This window comes from Coregonus lavaretus (assembly GCF_964263955.1).
Source record: "Coregonus lavaretus genome assembly, chromosome: 1".
Classification (NCBI taxonomy): domain Eukaryota; kingdom Metazoa; phylum Chordata; class Actinopteri; order Salmoniformes; family Salmonidae; genus Coregonus; species Coregonus lavaretus.
Genome location: NC_139988.1, coordinates 72078673 through 72094339, shown reverse-complemented (window position 1 = coordinate 72094339; position 15667 = coordinate 72078673). Strand labels below are relative to the sequence as shown.

Here is a 15667-nt window from a genome sequence, read left to right as displayed (position 1 = left end):
GCCTCTGGAAGCAACGTCAGCACAAGAACTGTTCATCGGGAGCTTCATGAAATGGGTTCCATGGCCGAGCAGCCGCACACAAGCCTAAAATCACCATGCGCAATGCCAAACGTCGGTTGGAGTGGTGTAAAGCTCGCCGCCATTGGACACTGGAGCAGTGGAAACGCGTTCTCTGGAGTGATGAATCACGCTTCACCATCTGGCAGTCCGACAGATTAATCTGGGTTTGGCAGATACCAGGAGAACACTACCTGCCCCAATGCATAGTGCCAACTGTAAAGTTTGGTGGAGGAGGAATAATGGTCTTGGGCTGTTTTTCATGATTAGGGTTAGGCCTCTTAGTTCCAGTGACGGGAAATCTTAACGCTACAGCATACAATTACATTGTAGATGATTCTGTGCTTCCAACTTATTGGCAACAGTTTGGGGAAGGCCCTTTACTGTTTCAGCATGACAATGCCCCCGTGCACGAAGTGAGGTCCATACAGAAAGGGTTTGTTGAGATCAGTGTGGAAGAACTTGACTGGCCTGCACAGAGCCCTGACCTCAAACCCATCGAACACCTTTGGGATGAATTGGAACACCGACTGCGAGCCAGGCCTAATCGCCCAACATCAGTGCCCGACCTCACTAATGCTCTTGTAGCTGAATGGAAGAAAGTCCCTGCAGCTATGTTCCAACATCTAGTGGAAAGCCTTCACATAAGAGTGGAGGCTGTTATAGCAGCAAAGAGGGGACCAACTCCATATTAATGCCCATGATTATGGGATGAGATGTTCGACGAGCAGGTGTCCACATACCTTTGGTCATGTAGTGTACATTATGCCTGCAGGGTCGCAGGATTTGATAGGTTGTATGTATTTTATTTATTTGTATCATTCAAGCATACACTGAGTATAAAGAACGTTAAGAATACCTGCTCTTTCCAAGACATAGACTGACCAAGTGAATCCAGGAGAAATCTAAGATCCCTTATTGATGTCACTTGTTAAATCCACTTCAATCAGTGTAGATAAAGGGTAGGAGACAGGTTAAAGGATTTTTAAGCCTTGAGACACAAGTGCGCCGTACACACAGCAGAGAATTTGTCAGCATTGCACTGTCGACACTTCCAGTATGTGTCTACAGTTAACGGTAAAACAGTAAAACTCTCACAGTATGGGGCAACTTAGGTGTCTGTGTTGACTTTGGCTCGACCGGGATGTAAAAGTAACATTGAGGCCTCTCAAACTTCAAGTCATGCGTTGAGATGATATCACTGAAACATATTGTTGGTGATATTGATCATTATTTGCTCTATACTGTATCTAAGCTACTGTTCACTCCCAGGCAGTTTGTTAATGTGAATTATGAAAATAATTTGCCTGGTCACACTTGGAGATGATATTGATTAAACATATTTTTGGTGATCATGTAAAATACTGTTTCCTCACAGGCAGTTTGTTTATGCGAATTACGCAAAGAATGTGATTGTTGTCACATTTTTACGTTTATGAGTTGTTCCAGTTGGTCTTGGTTTGCTCAAAGACACAGAAACGGTTTTCTTTCACTTGTGTGGGAGGCAGCCATTATAGTGCTGTGAAATGTATGTACATGTCTTGTAGAAAAAAACTGCACTATATACACAAAATTCCCTACTCTGAAGTTGACGTAGTTGATTGAAAATATGCGCACTGGTATATCTACAGTACCTCATGCCTCTGGATTTTCCTTTAATCCCTCCCTCTTCCCCTCTCCCCCTCTTCTAATGTCTGTTTACCATAATAGCTTGTGATGTCCTCTCTCTCTCTCAGTTCAATTCAAAGGGGCTTTATTGGCATGGGAAACATGTTTACATTTCCAAAGCAAGTGAAATGAACAATAAACGAAAGTGAGAAGACACAAAACAACATTGACAATAAACTATTAGAATTTAACAGTATTGCACTCGAAAAGGTTTCAAAAAGATAAAGACATTTCAAGTGTTATATTATCAGCTACAGTGCATTTGGAAAGTATTCAGACCGCTTGACTTTTTCCACATTTTGTTACGTTACAGCCTTATTCTAAAATGTATTAAATGTTTTTTTCCCTCTTCAATCTACACACAATACCCCATAATGACAAATCTTTAAATAAATATTTAAAAAAACTGAAATATCACATTTAAGTATTCAGACCCTTTACTCAGTACTTTGTTGAAGCACCTTTGGCAGCGATTACAGCCTTGAGTCTTCTTGGGTATGAAGCTACAAGCTTAGCACACCTGTATTTGTGGAGTTTCACCCATTTACATCAAAACTATGAAATAACACATATGGAATCATGTAGTAACCAAAAAAGTGTTAAACAAAACAAAACATATTTGATATTTGATATTCTTGAAATAGCCACCCTTTGCCTTGATGACAGATTTGCACACTCTTGGTATTCTCTCAACCAGCTTCATGAGGTAGTCACCTGGAATGCATTTCAATTAACAGGTGTGCCTTCTTAAAAGTTAATTTGTGTGGCATTTATTTCCTTCTTAATGCATTTGAGCCAATCAGTTGTGTTGTTACAAGGCAGGGGGGTATACAGCAGATAGCCCTATTTGGTAAAAGACCAAGTTCATATTATGGCAAGAACAGCTCAAATAAGCAAAGAGAAATTACATGAAGGTCAGTCAATACGGAACATTTCAAGAACTTTGAAAGTTTCTTCAAGTGCAGTCGCAAAAACCATCAAGCGCTATGATGAAACTGGCTCTCATGAGGACCGCCACAGGAAAGGAAGACCCAGAGTTACCTTTGCTGCAGAGGATAAGTTCATTAGAGTTACCAGGCTCAGAAATTGCAGACCAAATAAATGCTTCACAGAGTTCAAGTCACAGACACATCTCAACATCAACTGTTCAGAGGGGACTGTGTGAATCAAAGAAACCACTACTTAAGGACACCAATAAGAAGAAGAGACCTACTTGGGCCAAGAAACACGAGCAATGGACATTAGACCGGTGGAAATGTGTCCTTTGGTCTGGAGTCCAAATTTGAGATTTTTGGTTCCAACCGCCGTGTCTTTGTGAGACGCGGTGTGGGTGAACGGATTATCTCTGCATGTGTGGTTCCCACCGTAAAGCATGGAGGAGGAGGTGTTATGGTGTGGGGGTGCTTTGCTTGTGACACTGTCTGTGATTTATTTAGAATTCAAGGCACAGTTAACCAGCATGGCTACCACAGCATTCTGCAGTGATACGCCATCCCATCATTTGTTTTTCAACAGGACAATGACCCAACACACCTCCATGCTGTGTAAGGGCTATTTGACCAAAAAGGAGAGTGATGGAGTGCTGCATCAGATGACCTGGCCTCCCCAATCCCCCGACCTCAACCCAATTGAGATGGTTTGGGATGAGTCGGACGGCAGAGTGAAGGGAAAGCAGCCAACAAGTGCTCAGCATATATTGGAACTCCTTCAAGACTGTTGGAAAAGCATTCCAGGTGAAGCTGGTTGAGAGAATGCCAAGAGTGTACAAAGCTGTCATCAAGGAAAAGGGTGGCTATTTGAAGAATCTCAAATATAAAATATATTTTGATTTGTTTAACACTTTTTTGGTTACTACATGATTCCATATGTGTAATTTCATAATTTTGATGTCTTCACTATTATTCTAGAATGTAGAATGAGTAGGTGTGTCCAAACTTTTGACTGGTACTGTATGTAAATAAGGTATTATTATTATTTATTTTTTTGTGCAAAAATGTCTAAAAACCAGTTTTCGCTTTGTCATTTGTTATGGGGTATTGTGTTTAGATTGATGAGGAAAAAATGTAATTTAATCCTTTTTAGAATAAGGCTGTAACGTACCAAAATGTGGAAAAAGGGAAGGGGTCTGAATACTTTCCGAATGCACTGTATATCTCTCTCTATCAATCACTCTCTCTCTCTCTTGCTCTCTTATGGCTAGTATGGCTAGTCATTGCTAGCTGACTAGCTGCTAGTTTTGCTGTGCGGTTGTGAAATGTACCGGGCTCACAAAGCTTCTTTGTGTTGCGCTTGCCCATCACTCGCAAGGCAAGGGCCCTGAGGACAAGGCACCCGGGAGCCACAGAAAAAAAGGGTTCAAGAGGGATCGACACATACTGCACCCCAGTACAACTATTTCACAACACCCGGAGGCAGCACATCAGCTCCTCGGGAGCATGGCTCTAAAGTGCGACATAAACCACATATGGAAACAGGATGTTTCGGTACAATTTTATAAATGCCGACAGATAATTTGTTCATTCGACATGGTGTGATCATTTTGTGGCAGTAAAATGTATTATGTGAGAAATGGTGGTGGAAATGATTTTATGCACAAATACTGATATAGTGGGAGTATTGGTACAGTGGGACACTTTCTGAAAATGTACTTTCCGGAACACCTTACAGAATCATCCCATTGTCTTAACTCCCAGCATGATACCATTCTAAAAAGTTTAGGATCTCTACTACACTATACAAAATAAAAAATGAAAATTAAACACAGGATGAATGACTCTACTTTAAACACAAATTGTCCTTAGACCAAATTTCTTTAGTCGATACTGCCAAATTGGGACACCTTGATTGGCAAAGTGGGACACTTCATTCTTTATTGTAAAGAAGGATAAATTAGAGAGTATATGAGTAATTTCAATATTTTAATGATAAACTTCAATTATTATTACAAATTAAATGTATTAAAACATTCTTTAGGTATTTTTGTGGAACATGAAGAATTATCATATATTATTATTATCATACTTGATTATAATTGTATTATGTAACCTATATGTAATTGTAAAGCCTATAAATAAAATAAAATGAACTTCATCTAGGCCTATCAGCTCAACATTCTTAACACTACACTGTACACTACCCATGTTATAGAATGAAACCAGAAAGACCTCGCCCCTCAACAATTTCAATGACTGTTTTATTGTCACCAGAGTCAAATACAGCAAAATATAATGTTTTTGTCATTGTATACCTATGAGGAATATACTGTAGCTAGCTATGATTTTTTATGGTGGTTAGGTAATATATTATTAAGAAAATGCAGCTATGCTAACTTTTAGTAGCAAGCTAGCTGATGTCAGATTTGAGGAAAATTAAATTGAACATTTGATCCTATTTAGAAAATGGATTTCTGTTAAGAAAACAAATTTCACAATCCCCAGAATAAAATAAATCTGCATTAAAATGGCCTAGAGGAGTGTCCCAGTTTAACAGTAACAGTGTGTCCCAGTTTGACAGTAGACGATTGGCATACTGGGACACAGTCAAAATGTCAATATTCTAAAAAGGTGAAAGTAGTATGCAAACCATTTACAGTCATTTTCATTTACAATTACATCCCATTACAAAATACTGTATATTGTAATTAAATATTGAATATCCTTACTTAGTTTTTTATAAACTTTACATTCTTTTCCTCAGAACCCTATGTCATTTTACTTACCATTATGCCTCTAGAGACATGTGCCATTACACGTGATGCCACGCCCACAATGATGACTTCATACCCATTGAACCCATTGTTTATCATCACATACTTCCTCACTAACACACAGGCATTGATTTTGGTGTATGTAATTGTACACATTTAAAGATATCCATTACAAAGCTTAAGTGTCCCACTTTGCTACGTGTCCCACTTTACCAATACTCACCCTAATAACCATCATATCTAAGTAAACTTGGAGTCACGCGAAGATATGGTGTGTGGTTCTCCCACTATGACTCAAGAAACCATGCAATTTATTAGCCTACAGATTAAGTAAATTATGATTAACTTCACAGGGTGTTGAAAGTGCAAGCTATGAGCTTAATGCTCCTTTCCAATAAATATCGAGGGTCTTATTCTGGTGACATGATGATCGATTCTTGACTGCCGTTTGACAAATACAAATATTCTGGCTCATCCATAATCTCATCATGTAGACTAGCCTACCCACACGGGCTACCCACACTGTATCTGCGAGCTGTTGGCTAGAGTGCATGTGCTAAAACCAGAGTAGGCACATTTACTATTTAACTCAACAGTTTCTGTGACAAAACTATCAGTAGAGTTGAAAAAGTGATGGAAACACAGTGAACTTTTGATTGTTAATTGGTGCATGAAAATTGTTGTGAAAAATTACATTTTGTGTGCACTATGTCATCACGCACTGATTTTTCTCCACAACAAGTCAGTTTGGTGGAAACACACCACTGGAGGGAAATGCACATATTTTCTTATGTGGATTTGAGAATATTCATATTTTATTTATGCAGATTTTAGAATATTTGCATGAAAATCTGTCGCCAATTGGATGGTAACCTAGCTACATGCGACTAAATATTTTGCTGTGCGACCAGGAGTTTTATTTTGGGAGCACTGTGCAACTATGAATCTCCCAGATAATAGTTGATGCAGCCTAATGATAAGGCTTTGCTGTACCATTGTTTCCAAGTGCCCTAGTGAAACAAGATTTGTGCAGATTCATTAGCGTCATGAACCACGTTTCCATTCACAGTTTTTATGCGAGTAAAGTCACACAGTATAAAAAAATAATCATGACAGCTATGATGGAAACAGGAAGTTTCGGTACAATTATTTAAATGCCAACAGATAATTTGTTTGTTCGACATGGTGGGATCGTTTTGTGTTGGTAAAATGTATAATGTGAGAAATGCCAGTGGAAACTCCTTATCGCGCATATATTGACATAATAACCATCATATCGAAGTAAACTTGGAGTCACGCGATAATATGGTGTGTGTGGTCCTCCCACTATAACTCGGGAAACCATACAGTTTATTAGGATGAACTTCACAGGGCGGTGAACGTGCACGGCGATCTTGATGCACCTTTCCAATAATAGAGTCTTAATCTAGTTACATGATGATCGATGCTTGACTGATCGATGCTTCTAGGCTATTCATAATAATCTCAGTCATGCAGACTGGCCTACGCACAGCCTACCCATACTGTTATCTGCAAGCTGTTGGCTAGAGCGCATGTGCCAAAACCATAGTAGGGACATTTGCTATTTAACGCAACAGTTTCTGTGACAAAACTATCGGTAGAGTTGAAAATGTGATAGATTTTTGTGATTTTATCCACAACAGGTCCATTGGGTGGAAACACCACTGGTTGGGAAATGCACATATTTTCATTATGCGTTTTTATTTGCATGAAAATCTGTCGCCAATTGGATGTAAACCTAGCTACGGTTGCACCATTACTACAGTGAAAATGACTTGCTTCTAACCCAAACAGGTCAAAAGATCTGACCCATATTACTGGTGCAACATTTCTATCTTCCAGGACGCATTTTACATTATAAACCATGTCGTGGGCCTTTCTAAAACTACTTGCGCGTCGTTAACTATTTGTAAACACTTTGTTCAGTCATGGGGCAGTGCACAATTGGCCCAGAGTCGTCCAGGGTAGGGGAGGGAATGGCCGGCAGGGATGTAGAGCATGGCGTTTGCAACGCCAGGGTTGTGGGTTCGATTCCCACGGGGGGCCAGTATGAAAAATAAAAAGATAATGTAAGTCGCTCTGGATATGTAATGCATCTCAATAGGACAATAGGGCTTTTACACGATGTAGAACCCTAATATTACACAAATTACTTTATAATTTCAATGACAGGTATTGGTATCGACATTTTAGCTTTTATAATAAACGAACGTGTTTACAGTGTTACATATTAGTTTCTAGGTCAAAACATGTGCTTCAAAAGTAGCTAGAATTCATATAGGCCTAATATACACTACCGTTCAAAAGTTTGTAGTACCCGCAAAACACAAGTCTCAACATCAACAGTGAAGAGGCGACTCCGGGATGCTGACCTAGGCAGAGTTGCAAAGAAAAAGTCTGGAGTCTGTGTTCTTTTGCCCAGTCTGAGATATGGCTTTTTCTTTGCAACTCTGTCTAGGTCAGCATCCCGGAGTCACCTCTTCACTGTTGACATTGAGACTGGTGTTTTGCGGGTACTATTTAATGAAGCTTCCAGTTGAGGACCTGTGAGGCATCTGTTTCACAAACTAGACACTCTAATGTATTTGTCCTCTTGCTCAGTTGTGCACCGGGGCCTCCCACTCCTCTTTCTATTCTGGTTAGAGCCAGTTTGCGCTGTTCTGTGAAGGGAGTAGTACACAGCGTTGTATGAGATCTTCAGTTTCTTGGCAATTTCTCGCATGGAATAGCCTTCATTTCTCAGAACAAGAATAGACTGATGAGTTTCAGAAGAAAGTTCTTTGTTTCTGGCCATTTTGATCCTGTAATCGAACCCACAATTGCTGATGCTCCAGATACTCAACTAGTCTCAAGAAGGCCCGTTTTATTGCTTCTTTAATCAGCTAAACAGTTTTCAGCTGTGTTAACATAATTGCAAAAGGGTTTTCTAATGATCAATTAGCCTTTTAAAATGATAAACTTGGATTAGCAAACACAACGTACCATTGGAAAACAGGACTGATGGTTGCTGATAATGGGCCTCTGTACGCCTATGTAGATATTCCATAAAAAATCAGCCGTTTCCAGCTACAATAGCCATTTACAACATTAACAATGTCTACACTGTATTTCTGATCAATTTGATGTCATTTTAATGGACCAAAAAATGTATTTTCTTTCGAAAACAAGGACATTTCTAAGTGACCCCAAACTTTTGAACGGTAGTGTAGGCTGTAAATCAAATCAAATCAAATTTTATTTTTCACATACACGTGTTTAGCAGATGTGTAGCGAAATGCTTGTGCTTCTAGCTCCGACATTGCAGTAATATCTAACAAGTAATATCTAACAATTTCACAACATATACCCAATACACACAATCTAAGTAAGGAATGGAATTAAGAATATATACATACAGTGAGCTCCATAATTCATTGGACAGTGACCATTCTTTTGTTATTTTGGTTCTGTACTAAAAATGTTCATTGGTAGTACTGGTGCTCCCAACTTAATAAAGTTAGGAGCACAACATGAAATTTAGGAGCACCAGAAAATAATATTTTTTTAATTGATTGAAATACTGTTAAATAGCCATCACTAGCACATTAGAGGCTGCTGCCTATAGACATAAACTAGAAATCACTGGCCACTTTAAGAAATTGAACATTAGTCACTTTAATAATGTTTACATATCTTGCATTACTCATCTCATATGTATATACTGTATTCTATAATATTCTACTGTATCTTAGTCCATGCCGCTCTGTCATTGCGCGTCCATTTACTGTATACAGTATTTCAATCAATTTAAAAAATCGTATTTTCTGGTGCTCCTAAATTTCATGTTGCGCTCCTAACTTTATTAAGTTGGTGTCACACCCTGGCTCTGGGACTCTATATGTTGAGCCAGGGTGTGTTCATTCTATGTGGTTTATTTCTATGTTGGGGGTTCTAGTTTGTCGTTTTCTATGTTTGCCTTAGTGACTCCCAGTCGGAGGCAACGAGTGTCAGCTGTTGGCTTGTTGTCTCTGATTGGGAGCCATATTTAACTGTCTGTTTTTCACTTTGTGTTTGTGGGTTTTTGTTCCGTGTTCGGTCATTGTCACCGTGGACTTCACGAGTCGTTTCTTGTTTTGTTTATTGTGTATATTATCACTTAAGATAATAAAGTTCGCCATGTTCGTTCAACACGCTGCGCATTGGTCTACTTCTCTTCAAGACGATCGTGACAGAAAAACCCACCATACTAGGACCAAGCAGCGTGTCCAGGAGCAGGCAGACTGGACATGGGAGGATCGCCGGCCATGGAGTGAGACTGACGAGAGGCAACCCCAAAAATGTTTTAGGGGGGGGGCACACGGCATGGACGACGGGGCTGACGGAGGCAAAGGAGGGGCGGATTCTGGAGGCCACCAGGTTACGGATACACCGCCCTGTACGTCCTGTGCGGATGCCTCACACAGAGTGTGTGAGGGTAGGCATTCAGCCAGGACGGGTTGTGGCCGCTCTTCACTCCAGGGCTCCTATCCGTCTCCACAGCCCGGTTCGGCCTGTCCCTGCTCCACGCACCAAGCCTACGGTGTGCGTCGCCAGCCCAGTCCGGCCAGTCCCTGCTCCACGCACCAAGCCTACGGTGTGCGTCGCCAGCCCGGTCCGGCCTGTCCCTGCTCTACGCACCAAGCCTACGGTGGGCGTCGCCAGCCCAGTCCGGCCAGTCCCTGCTCCACGCACCAAGCCTACGGTGTGCGTCGCCAGCCCGGTCCGGCCTGTCCCTGCTCCACGCACCAAGCCTACGGTGTGCGTCGCCAGCCCAGCCCGGCCTGTCCCTGCTCCACGCACCAAGCCTACGGGGTGCGTCGCCAGCCCAGTCTGGCCTGTCCCTGCTCCACGCACCAAGCCTACGGTGTGCGTCGCCAGCCCAGCCCGGCCTGTCCCTGCTCCACGCACCAAGCCTACGGGGTGCGTCGCCAGCCCAGTCCGGCCTGTTCCTGCCACTCGCACCAAGCCTACGGTGCGCGACGCCAGCCCGGCGCAGCCTGTTCCTGCCACTCGCACCAAGCCAGGGGTGCGAGTCGCCAGCCCGGCCCGGCCTGTTCCTGCCACTCGCACCAAGCCAGGGGTGCGAGTCGTCAGCCTGGTCCAGAACGTTCCTGCTACTCGCACCAAGCCAGGGGTGCGAGTCGTCAGCCTGGTCCAGCCCGTTCCTGCTACTCGCACCAAGCCAGGGGTGCGAGTCGTCAGCCCTGGTAAGCCCATTCCGGCTCCACGCACCAAGCCAGGGGTGCGCATCGTCAGCCCGGTCCGGCCCGTTGCTGCTCCACGCACCAAGCCAGGGGTGCGAGTCGTCAGCCCGGTCCGGTCCGTTCCGGCCTCACGCACCAAGCCAGGGGTGCGCGTCGTCAGTCCGGCACAACCCGTGCCTGGGTCATCGGTGCCAAATCGGGTACCGCTCAACTGCTCCACAACGGAGCTGAAGCTAGCCGTTCCTGCTACGTTCAGGTCAGCTCCTGCCAGCGGGGCCAGACCGGACCAGGGGCGCTATGGGGGGATTATTGGAGGGTGGTGGGCAAGGCCGGAGCCAGAACCGCCGCCGAGGAGGTATGCCCACCCAGCCCTCCCCTGTTTTGCTCTTATTGAGGCGCGGTCGCAGTCCGCGCCTTTAGGGGGGGGTACTGTCACACCCTGGCTCTGGGACTCTATATGTTGAGCCAGGGTGTGTTCATTCTATGTGGTTTATTTCTATGTTGGGGGTTCTAGTTTGTCGTTTTCTATGTTTGCCTTAGTGACTCCCAGTCGGAGGCAACGAGTGTCAGCTGTTGGCTTGTTGTCTCTGATTGGGAGCCATATTTAACTGTCTGTTTTTCACTTTGTGTTTGTGGGTTTTTGTTCCGTGTTCGGTCATTGTCACCGTGGACTTCACGAGTCGTTTCTTGTTTTGTTTATTGTGTATATTATCACTTAAGATAATAAAGTTCGCCATGTTCGTTCAACACGCTGCGCATTGGTCTACTTCTCTTCAAGACGATCGTGACAGTTGGGAGCACCAGTACTACCAATGAATATTTTTAATTTAGAACCCTGCTCTGGAGTGTTAGCTAATTTTGTCCAAAGGTGACAAATCGCCTCTACCAGGACACAGACAAGAGACGATTGCAATTAGGACACCTTCAAACAAACCCAATGAAATCTCTTGTCTCAACCCATCTAAGACTTGGGGGGATTGTATTGGTCAAATTCAGTGTACTTCTAGGGGACTGTGATATCCTGGGCATCCAAACGGAAATGCTCCAGCCTTCATTTCACTTCACTGATCAGTCTGGCCTTGCTCTAATAGACAGATCTCATGACCTATAGATAGCTTTAGCAAGAAAACCCAAATGCTGAGTTTATTTGTTTATTTGGATCCCCATTAGAGTTTACTATAGCATTGGCTGGTCAATTATCATGGGCAAGTCATATTGACAAAATTGTTGTGAAGATGGGGAGGGGTATGTCTGTTATAAAAATATGTTCTGCATCTTTTACACAAAAATCAACTGTACTAGTTATTCAGGCTCTGGTCTTGTCCCATCTTGATTACTGTCTGGTAATATGGTCAACTGCAGCAAAGAAAGACCTAGCAAAGCTGCAGCTGGCTCAAAACAGAGCAGCACGCCTTGCCCTTAACTGCACATACATAACTAACATCAACAACATGCATGCCAGTCTTTCCTGGTTGAGGGTTGATGAGAGATTAACTGCTTCTCTTCTAGTTTTTATGAGAAATATCACTGTGATGAAAATTCCAGATTGTCTGCATAGTCAAATAACATTCAGCTCAGACACCCATACATACTTCACAAGACATGCCACCAGGAGTTTCTTCACAGTCCCCAAGTCCAAAACGAATTCACGGCAACGCACAGTTTTATACAGAACCATGATCGCATGGAACTCCCTTCCATCTCCAATTACTCAAGAAACAGCAAAATTACCTTTAAAAAAAACGGATAGAAAAACAACACATGGAACGGTGGGGACTGTGAGGGGACACACACATAAACACACGCACACGCACACACAGACACTAACACACACATTTTTCTGTGTTGTATTGTTTGTATTATTTTTGAGTTGCATTGTTTGTATATAGTTATATATTTTGCATTTGTGTGACTTTCCTTGTCTATTAGTGCATCAGTGTTTTGTTACTTGTCATGTTTTGTGTTTTTGTGGACCCCAGGCAGAGTAGCTGCTGCTTCTGCAAAAGCTAATGGGGATGAAAATAAACCAATAATCTATCGCAACAGCTGCTCTTCCAGGGGTCCAAAAGCTTTGGATTAGATTGTCTTCTGATTGGTTAAAGGTGATCTAATTGCTGACAAATTAGTTTTGAACAATGCCGCTCATTACAGGCACACACAGTTTTAATGAAAAGATGGCCATACTGAATCGGTAAAGTAAAACAACAGTGAAACAGAGCAATTCAGTTTGGAATTCCAGGCTAGGACTGAGGGGTTAATTGTCCCTCAGATTTCATTGGTGAAGGTTTTGGACGTAAGGGCATGATCAGACAAAGGGTAAGATAAGAAGTAGATAGACCTGTGGCTTCACACCTGAAGGATAAAACAAATGTTGCCCTGTCTGCACACGTAACCCTAATTGTTAAACAAACACTACATAATGCAATGATTCATGAACACGACATGACAGCTGTCATTAGAGCCGCATAATTTGAGACAAACAACTTTTTTTATGTCAAGTCACACGCAGCAGTGGACAGTCTGACCATTGATTGTTGATATGCTGGCTGCTAGCCAACTGTCTCGCCTAAATCATGGCATGTGTCACGTTGGTGTCAAGTCATCGGTCTTCACCTGATGTTATAGTATAATCTTCTTCTTCTTCTTCTCTGTCTTCTTCTTCTGCCCCTCTACCATAGATAGACTCTGATGATGTCATCACGCGAGACGAGCAGATTTACCTCCTGATTGGTCCCCGTGCCAAGTGTGAGAGGATAATCCATTCACAGCTGGCCATAGTCAAAGGTGTGTTAACTATAACCACATCACAAGTTATAGGACAGTGATTGCCAAATCTAGGTGTGCTTCTAGAATACATCAAATACATGGGAAGTCTGGATGTACTGGAGGAGAGGTTTGGGAAACACTGTTACAGGACATAGCCTATACTTTTTTATGATTTCATAGGGATCCCCTTTGGCTTTAGTTATGCACCCAACTGAAAATCAAGGTCCAGAAAAGGTTTCTGGTGCAGTGGTTGTCCAGATTATGAATGATTTGTTAAAGTGTCAAATCAGCTTGTCTTGTGTCAACCACAGTCCAATATAGGATAAAGTGATAGTGTAATTGATTACAAAGAAGATTGTTTGTCACTTCCTCCTGTTCAAGTACAGTCAAAAGCCATTTCAATCCAATATCCTGGAGAGAAGTATTTCCATGGTAACAGAAGGTTAGATGTGAAATGAATGATAGGAAAACCAGCTCGACTCACCGTCTTGACGTAGAGTTATGATGCAGTGTCTTGATACAGATTGTTAATGGCCCTCTGTTAGGAATTTAATTACAGATGTACTGTATCATCTGAGATACAGTGCATTCGGAAAGTGTTCAGACCCCTTGACTTTTTCCACATTTTGTTACGTTACAGCCTTATTCTAAAATGGATTTTTAAAAAATAATCCTCATCAATCTACACACAATACCCCATAATTATAAAGTGAAAACAGGTTTTTAGAAATGTTTGCAAATTTATTACCAATAAAATACAGAAATACCTTATTTACATAAGTATTCAGAACCTTTGCTATGAGACTCGAAATTGAGCTCAGGTGCATCCTGTTTCCATTGCTCATCCTTGTGATGTTTCTACAACTTGATTGGAGTCCACCTGTGGTAAATTCCATTGATTGGAACACAGTTATCTATATAAGGTCCCACAGTTGACAGTGCATTTCAGAGCAAAAACCAAGCCATGAGGTTGAAGGAATTGTCTGTAGAGCGCCGAGACAGGATTGTGTCGAGGCATAGATCTGGGGAAGGGTACCAAAAACTTTTTGCAGCATTGAAGGTCCCCAAGAACACAGTGGCCTCCATCATTCTTAAATGGAAAAAGTTTGGAACCACCAAGACACTTCCTAGAGTTGGCCGTCCGGCCAAACTGAGCAATCGGGGGAGAAGGGCCTTGGTCAGGGAGGTGACCAAGAACACAATGGTCACTCTGACAGAGCTCCAGAGTTCCTCTGTGGAGATGGGAGAACCTTCCAGAAGGACAACCATCTCTGCAGCACTCCACTAATCAGGCCTTTATGGTAGAGTGGCCAGACGGAAGCTACTCCTTATTAAAAAGCACATGACAGCCCACTTGGAGTTTGCCAAAAGGCATCTAAAGGACTCTCAGACCATGAGATACAAGATTCTCCGGTCTGATGAAACCAAGATTGAACTCTTTGGACTGAATGCCAAGCGTCACATCTGGACGAAACCTGGCGCCATCCCTACGTTGAAGCATGGTGGTGGCAGCATCATGCTGTGGGGATGTTTTTCAGCGGCAGGGACTGGAAGACTAGTCAGGATCGAGGGAAAGATGAACGGAGCAAAGTACATAGAGATCCTTGATGAAAACCTGCTCCAGAGCGCTCAAGACCTCAGACTGGGGCGAAGGTTCACCTTCCAACAGGACAATGACCCTGGCTTCTGGACAAGTCTCTGAATGTCCTTGAGTGGCCCAGCCAGAGCTCGGACTTGAACCCGATCTAACATCTCTGTAGAGACCTGAAAATAACTGTACAGCGACGCTCCCCATCCAACCTGACAGAGCCTGATAGGATCTGCAGAGAACAATTGGAGAAACTCCCCAAATACAAGTGAGGTATGCCAAGCTTGTAGCGTAATACCCAAGAAGACTCGAGGCTGTAATCGCTTCCAAAGGTGCTTCAACAAAGTAATGAGTAAAGGGTCTGAATACTTATGTAAATGTGATATTTCCGTTTTCATTTTTTTATAAATTTGCTCAAATTTTGCTTTGTCATTATGGGGTATTGTGTGTAGATTGATGAGGGAGAAAAAAACAATTTAAGCAATTTTAGAATAAGGTTTTAACGTAACAAAATATGGAAAAAGTCAAGGGGTGTGAATATTTCCGAATGCGCTGTATATCATGAAATGAAATGTTGGGTGAATTTTCTACTGATTTTAAAGTAAGAGCACAATGACTCATACAAAATGGCCATCTGTG

At 42.4% G+C, this 15667-nt stretch overlaps 1 protein-coding gene across 1 annotated transcript in view; it reads left to right on the top strand.

Moving 5' to 3' along the window:
• The window catches only part of pth3r (parathyroid hormone 3 receptor), a gene marked incomplete at both ends in the record, with an annotated part of 48551 nt that overhangs the window by 7418 nt on the left and 25466 nt on the right, over window positions 1–15667 (top strand). The window contains one exon of the mRNA XM_084158523.1: window positions 13353–13458. Coding sequence (XP_084014649.1) covers window positions 13353–13458 — 106 coding nt within the window. The remainder of the gene's footprint in view (window positions 1–13352; window positions 13459–15667) is intronic.